General features: G+C 33.2%; 1 protein-coding gene across 1 annotated transcript; it reads left to right on the top strand.

The window, feature by feature from the left end:
• Window positions 1-589: 589 nt before the first annotated feature.
• LOC112467683 (facilitated trehalose transporter Tret1-like) lies at window positions 590-6,460 on the top strand. Its single transcript, XM_025036398.1, has 5 exons — window positions 590-858; window positions 1,468-1,647; window positions 2,729-2,925; window positions 5,031-5,337; window positions 5,530-6,460. The coding sequence occupies exons 1-5, from the start codon at window positions 780-782 to the stop codon at window positions 6,153-6,155; spliced, it is 1,389 nt and encodes a 462-aa protein (XP_024892166.1). The 5' UTR covers window positions 590-779; the 3' UTR covers window positions 6,156-6,460.
• The last annotated feature ends 2,176 nt before the right edge of the window (window positions 6,461-8,636 follow it).

Genomic DNA, 8,636 nt, shown 5'->3' with positions numbered 1-8,636 from the left:
ATGTTTTCGCGATAAGAATGTAACCGTCGTCAATTACCACTATTTTCATCCAATATTTGCGCGCTACCTGGAATCTTCCCAAAACCGAAAGTCAGTGCTGTCTTTGTACGTAAAATGCCCCGATTCTTTCAAGTATTAAATATAATTATTACAAACGTATTATATAAATAATAAAATGTGAATTGCTTATATAAATAAAATATTCTTTATAATATGTATCTATAATATTCAAATTCTGAGAATTCTCTCTGGTTCTCGAAAAATTTAAATTAAAATTTGAGTCAAACTCAAAATTTATATTTAATCTTCGAAGCTTCGAATACGTAATCTTTTTAAAAGTTTTTGAAGCTTTGCCCTCTGAGCACTCTGAATGCTTGAAAACTTAAACTCTCGAGACGTCGTCGAGACGTATTCGAACTTGAGATTTTTTTTTAATTCGAGACGTTTGGTACGCAACGCGATTCTTATCATTTTCTCTTAGAGATCGTCGAGTTTGAACATTTAAATCTGTATAACGATAAATCGGTACTGACGTTCGTTTTTTATAGATCGCTACCAGTGTGCAAATAGGCGTTTCGTCAAATGGGATTTACGGAATAAATTATCAAATCACATGACGCGTGATGACGCCATAAATAAGTCATATCCTTATCGGAATGTAAATGCGTTCACCTCTTTTCTTCCTCGTTGGAAACTGAGGATCTCGAACCTGCATGGGTCAGTGCAATTCTATCCAGACGCGTAATATGCGACTTACATTCTGCACATCTTGAGGAAAGATGTCCTGCACCAAGGATCCAGAGGTTCCCGCAGGCAGGAAAATCACTGTTTGGCCACAATGGCTGACTGCTTTCGCAAGTAAGTACACAGCTATTCAGTAAAATATTTTAATTAAAATTACGTGTGCATTTGGTAGATAAAATTATTTTATTAATGTAGAATACAACGATAGCTTAATATTTTGTGTTAAATTAATTAATTCAAAATTAGACAGACGTTGTTGTTATTATTATTATTATCATTACTGTTACGTTCTGTTAGTTTTAATGTTAAAAGCAAAATCCAATTTTCTCGTTTAAAACTGTTAACTTTCGAGGAAAAAAACACATTATGTAAATATCACTTTTTCGTAAAAGCGCACGGAAAGAAGTTTTACTGAAATTTGAATATTTAAATTAAATATTTGAAAATTTAGCTACATACAGATTTGAAAATAATTTTGTTGGACCGTCAAAATAATTATTATAGGGATGCTCAAACATGATAATAATACTACCAAAAATTTGGCATTCTATCAATCAGCTTGAGCGTTCTATATAATTATTTTGATGACCCAATAAAATTATTTTCTAAGTCAAATCTGTATCTAAATTTTTAGGTACTTCAGCAATTCTTTCCGTGAGCTGTTGTTACTATATTATTCATTAATGACAGCTCGAACGCTTACGTCTCGTTTTTCCCCAACAGTCAGTCTAGAAACCATCGTTTCTGGTCTGGCCAACGGCTGGGCATCGCCATATTTAGCGCAATTAACATCAACGACAGCAGACGTTCCCTTGAAGCTGACCGACATCGAGGCATCTTGGATCGCGTCCCTTTTAAGCCTTGGTCGTGTAATTGGTGCGCTGCTCGGTGCTTTTTGTCAAGGTGAGGGACATCGTTTTGCTAAAGAAACATACACGTCCTCATAAGATTCATTAATCACAAGTTTAAAAAGATTTATCGAGATAAATTTCTTTAAATCGATCAAATCCGTCGTTTGAATTCTTTCTATTACACCCCAGCATAAGTCAACTATATGTTTGTATTAACATACATATATAATATATTATATTTATAGGTCATAAATTATAATTATAATATGCCAATTAAAACGTAATATATATTTAACCGTGATTTCAACATTCTATAATTTATTTTACATGTTATTGACACATAAATAATAATGTTTTCCATTAAGTAAATCTCGTTCTCTTATCAGTGTGCAATATTCTATTCTTCCTACTTCTAATCTTAAAATATTATTAAATTATGGGATGTACTAAGAGAGAAAGAAATACAATTCTTTCTGTATTCACTTCTTTTTACATTGTCCAGTAAATTTTTCTCGATTGATCAATCGTTTGACCTCGACGCGGTTTGAATCTTCTTCCGATTGAAAACGAGCAACAATTTGCGACCTAAGAACAAGCCAACCACGACTCAGCAATAGTCGAAAATTCGAAGTAAATCTTTTATGTCTCAACAGTAAAAAATAAGATAGAAAATCAAGAAAAAGTGAAACTATTAAAAGTATTTGGAGCCACCCTACCCTCGGACTCACGTCCTTGAAACTCAGATGTGAATCTTTATATCCTTGTAGTATTAAACAATAAAATCCTTCTCAAAGACCCCGATCTAGCTTGACCACGCAAGTAGATAATTCTAATATTCCTGCAAAACTGTGAATAATAGACCCATATTTTTTTGAAACACCTCAGATTTTTCTTGAAATCCTCGAATCCTTTTCCCCAGACAATTAATCGTATCTTCGTTCTAACCCAAAGAAGCGTCTTCCTTTCTTCAATCACGCATTCCTCGCACAGAATGATTTATCGGCGCAACGTAATGCGTAAACGAAAGTGAAAGACGACGTCTCTCGTCTTTTAAAGAGAGCCGCAGTTCTGAGTTGTGGTGATCTTGTTCTCAGGATGACATGTCTCTAATACGTGCCACGACAATCCTTCAGAGTACACCGGGTTAAAGAAGGTGCTGCTGTTATCGGGCTTGCCGTTACTCTCTAGCTGGATCCTCAACATCTGCGCCACGTCAATCACGTGGCTCTACCTTTCCAGATTCTGCTCCGGAATCGGATCGGGCATCATGTGGCCCGCGGTATCCTTGTATCTCGGCGAGATCGCCAATCCTGCTATCCGAGGCTCCCTGGTAATTTAACTAATCCTTCCGTACGTGAAGCTTTATTTGGCTTTATTCTTTTTTTATTTATCTCTCATTTAATTACTTATTTAATCTCAAGATAATTGTATTGTCTGGAAATTCTTTTGTACGATATCTATAATTACAACTTTTTTTTTAATCATCATTAATTCTTTGATAATGATACCAGTTTTCTTTTTTTTTTAATTACTTTTTTCTCGAAGTATAGTTTATTATTTTATCCTCTTGACAAACTTGGACTCTTTCTCCTTATTACTCTTTCTCCTTTCTCCGGATTATTTCTTAAATTATATCTCGGATTCTTTTTCTATAATAAATTTACGCAATTTTTTAAGAACTTTTTCTAAGAATTTTAGACATAAGAACGGATAAAATGTTAAATTGACGAAATTTGGAACGGATGTAACGAACACTATAATGTAATTCCGACTTCTTATTATCGATATATCAGGTTTCTATCATTAAAAACATTAAAGCACACGACGGTGGAAACGAGGTCAGTCACGGTCGCTATTCAGTTCGACTGAGATATCTTCAATATTTAAACTTCGTTATCTTCTCCCAAGACAATTAAAACAGATTATAAGGAGGACGGTAGAACGCGACAGATTGTGATTTAAGACATAATACTAATCATCAGCTATCAGTTCTAAAGATTAAAACTATTGATATTGGTTGTTAAGTAAAGCTCAAGAAATCAAGATTGAAGAAATCATTAACTCTAAAATAATACTTAATAAAAATATCTCTCTGTATATTATTTGTCGATTATTTTTTATTTTTATATTATTCTTTATTATTTATATTCAATATTATTTATGTCTAATATTATTCAATTATTATATTCTAGTTACAAATAACAATTATATCTTTTGGAATCTGTTAAATAATCTGCCATGTAATAATATTATTAAATGTTAAGAGCAACTTTTCTCATCTATCTATACTATTATATAAAATCCTTACGAGTGGTGTATGTTTGAACGTTAATAACTTGAAAATTATTGGACCGAAATTTTACCACAAATATATGAAATAGGGGTAAAATTTTCTAAAATGTGCTACAGAGTGTGTATTTTTTTGTTACCGATTTTCTAGAAACCGATTTTTTTAATTCTTTATTTTTTAAATATTAAAACAATTAAAGAAATCGGTTTTCAGAAAATAGATAACGAAAAACTATATACCCTATAGCACTCCCCGGAAAATTCTACCCCTATTTTATATGGTTTCAATACTAATTCGGTCCAATAGTTTTTAAGTTAAAAACGTTCAAACATACATTTCGAATGATGTATGTTTGAACGTTTTTAACTTAAAAACTATTGGACCAAATTTTTGTCACAAGAAATAGGGGTAGAATTTTCCGGAGAGTGCTACAGAGTGTGTAGTTTTAACGTAGAACTACGTCTTTTTCTGGAAATCGATTTTTTTAATTCTTTATTTTTTAAATATTAAAACAATTAAAGAAATCGGTTTCCAGAAAATAGATAACGAAAAACTATACACCCTATAGCACTCCCCGGAAAATTCTACCCCTATTTCATATACTTGTGGCAAAAATTCAGTCCAATAGTTTTTAAGTTAAAAACGTTCAAACATACATACACAATATTATTCAATTATTATATTCTAGTTACAAATAACAATTATATCTTTTGGAATCTGTTAAATAATCTGCCATGTAATAATATTATTAAATGTTAAGAGCAACTTTTCTCATACTTAATAAAATAACGACGCAATCAATATTACAAGATACATCATAAAAAAATAATATTTTTCTAATATTATTATATAAGAATCCATATAATATACATATAAAATATTTTTGGATCTTATAAAATAACATTAATGGTATAAAACACCGAAAGAGTGTATACATAACAATAACAACGTAAAAGTTAAATCTTCTGACATTAATCGCTCAATGTAACTATTATGATAAGCACAGAAGTATTGATTTTTATTTCTCTCTTTTAACCTTTGATCTTCTATGTTGTTTTAATTAAACATTCTTATCAATAATCCACTTTGCAAGTTTACTAAACAACATGGCAAAAGCTTTGTCATCATAATACGCGTACCTTCAGATATCCTTGAACGTGAACATCGCATCAATGGGTATGTTCCTGGGCAATGCGATGGGCCCTTACATGTCCATGGAGATGTTCGGTTATGTGAGCCTCCTACCGAATATCCTCTTCATGGTCCTCTTCAGCCTGATACCTGAGTCACCCTATCATTATGCTCTTCACGGCAATATCGACGAGGCCGAGGCATCTCTCAAGTGGTTCCGACGAGAGGCTGACGTCAAGGCCGAAATACAGGAGCTGCAGGACTTTGTCGACGGTGCCAGCACCAGCGTTTTAATGAAGCTCAAGGCCTTTCTGTTACCAGGTAACCCAGAAGCGAAATGAATTACTTGATTGTGCCTTTGATGTAAAAATCGCTTTCTTAAAATCTCGAAGCGTTCACCATAAAGTTTTTATTCGAAAACATTTATTGAAAACCTTTCTCCTCGTTAGAAACACCTTCATCACTTCACAGAACATCTTTTAAGCGAGAATTTAATCTTCGCGTCTGTTCTAGTGAATCTGAAGAACATCTTCATCATGCTCGGTTTAAATATCTTCGTTCAGGCGAGCTCGTTCAGCACGATAAACGCCTATACCGAGATCATCGTCATCAGTACCAAAGTGAGCATCACCCCGTCGATCGTGGTGATGGCATTGTGTTTCGCCACGGTCGCCGCCGGCTTCATCACTATCTTGCTGGTGGACAGGTTCGGTCGGAAGAACCTCCTGATACTTTCCAGCATCGGCGTCACCGTTTCGTTCGCCGCACTCGGTCTTCACTTCCATCTTCTCTCTCTGAACTTCGACCCTGTAAGCCTGACATGGTTACCGATCGCGTCATTGCTGTCCTTCAATATATTCGTGTCCTGCGGTCTGTCCACGGTGCCCAGCACCCTCGTGGGCGAGATGTTCCCGGCGAATCTCAAGAATCTGGCGTCCCTTTGCATTTTTTCGAGCAACGCCCTGTTATCCTTCGCGTTCGTTAAGAGCTATCAGCCTTTCATCAATTTGGCCGGAGAAACAATCGTCTTTTGGAGCTACGGGCTTTTCGTGCTCGGAGCGGTGCCCTACGTGCGGTACTTGATCCCCGAGACGACCGGCAAAAGCCTGCTGGAGATCCAGCAAGCCATCAAAAAATGAAGCGGCGCGATTTGTCGAAAAATCAGAACTATAATTTAAAAAAACTTTACTTTAATCCTGTTGTTGATCTTGAGAAAATCTAAAATTAAAACTTTAGGGTATAGAGCGAAAATTTAGATCTAAAATTTCGAAATGACCTGTGAGATCCAAATGTTCACAATTCTTAAATTGAAATGTTGATCTCTGTAATTTGGGCGATAATTTATAACCAAGTTTATGCAATAAAACCCATGGTTTATTTATCTTGTAGGCTAATTAACTAAATTAACTAATAATAATGAAACAAACATTTATGTATATGTTTTTAGAAATAAAAAATTTATTAAAAGTTTAAAAGTATTTATATTTTTAAATTAAATATTTTTAAAGCGCTTCAAGCGGTTCAAGCTTTTAAGTTTATCATCAAATTAACAAACGAGAAAATAAGGAAATTTAAATATTCAAATAGATTTTTAATTGTACAAATTATTAAATATTACAACGCGAAATATTCAGTATTTTATTTAATCGTACGAACAAATTAGATATGCAATTGTAAAATAAATTACTCTTTTACATTTCAATTTCAGAACGTAATAATATCTCCGAATATCTCTTATTAATTTTTTTTAATATTTAATATTTGTCAAATATGTTACATAAAAGATACGTGTAATTTATAATTATATATTTAAATAATTAACATATTGAAGCACGTAAAATTAATATAAAAAAATCACATATTTATTGAAATATATTGGATATATTATCATTAACTTAGAACGTGTAAAGTATAATTATCGTAAATAAACTTGTTGTTACAATGATAATAATATATTAAATGTAATATCAATCTTTTTATGCTTTGCACACTTTAATTTATTTATATGTCAGCGTCATAAAAGTTTCTTTCATATATATATTAATTAATTTCTTATTTGTACATGTCGTTAATCTGTCTCGCTTAATAATAATAATAATTTTAATTAATAATGTTAACATTAACCACGGTGGAATAAATTTTACTAATCACCAATCAAAAATCTTATAGCGTATAGATATAACGACATATGTGAGATAATCAATATTGTTCAACTGCCTCCGGAAACAAATGCAATTTTGTATTTCCTAAAAACTGATTCAGTTGCAACGGTATAACCTTGTAATTAATTTATTGCAATTATTGCATTTTAATTTATATGACGGTATGAGATTATTATCGGCTGCATTTACGAAATACCTTCAATATTCCTCAAACAGAAGATTATCAGATCGATTCTCACGTGGTACGTATATCTTTACTAATGCAATTGCAATTATTTTATAATAGAAAATTATATATTTTAATCGTATAAAAAATATTGCGTAAAGCGCGCGCGACACAGTAATCGCGCACAGAAAAGACGTACATTTAATGCGTATAATTCTCGTTTAGAACGCTAACTCTATATAATTATAATAGATTGTTCTTTTTAACCAAGATGTTTGATATAAGATAATTACAAGCTGAGCCGTTTTTTTATTGCTTGCATTTGTCGCTCGTTGTACACGCGGCTCGAGTGCGATGTTTAGCGTATTTGAAACACGCCATTGCGAAGTCCGTTAATTGCCGGTAAACACAACGAGAGCAATATCGCGCGCATTATCGAATAATCGCGCGCGACCTTGGCATTAGTTAATTTCATCTAATCGATTCGCTCGCCGCGCACGCATCACCAACCGAGTGCCGCGCCGATTGCCGCGGTTGCGCTTGGCCTTATCGCATGCGCGAATTGCACCGTTCTCGCGACGATAAGAAATCGTGTCATACATAGAACGAAAAAAAAAAGTATTCGCGACACTTCGAATTCAAACGCACGCCGTTCTGGCGCTCTGCTTGTGAAGATATTATGCTCGATTCACACCGCAATGGCTGCGCTTAGCGCAAAAAGCAACTCGGGAAAAGCGCTTATAGTGATTCTTATTTTACTATGGTTTGTGATTTCTACTCTCTTTAGATTTTTAGATCTAGCGAGGAACTAAAAGCAAAAACCAATCATTTTGGAGAATCTCTGAACGTTTACTGAGCGATTTTTTCCATTGAACGTAGCTAATGCGCGCGGGCATTTGGATGTCCAATAGGAGTGCGCAGTTCCTAGGAACAAAATGACGTATTTGTTAGATCGTTGAATGACTACTTCATGGTTGAATGATTAGAAACATATACATATTAAATTATCCAATTAGTTCGCCTGGTTCGCCTAATCCAGCTTTGTCATTCGCGAATGCGAAATTTTGCTGAAGTACGACAAATAAAGTCGATGCAGAAATATAAAAACATATCTATTCATATATATATACAATTATAACATATTGTTATACGTACAATTACTCGATTATAGATTTAAAGAATAGTATAAATAACAAAATTATTATAATTGTAAACAATAAAATTAATTTCAAAATTAAATACAAGTTAAAGAATAAAGATAGCATAATATAAAATGATATAACAATTTGGTA

The sequence above is a fragment of the Temnothorax curvispinosus genome, unplaced genomic scaffold (genome assembly GCF_003070985.1).
Source record: "Temnothorax curvispinosus isolate PA1 unplaced genomic scaffold, ASM307098v1 QBEX01017759.1, whole genome shotgun sequence".
NCBI lineage: Eukaryota > Metazoa > Arthropoda > Insecta > Hymenoptera > Formicidae > Temnothorax > Temnothorax curvispinosus.
The sequence above is the reverse complement of the archived record's forward strand: the minus strand, read 5'-3'. Positions and strand labels throughout refer to the sequence as shown.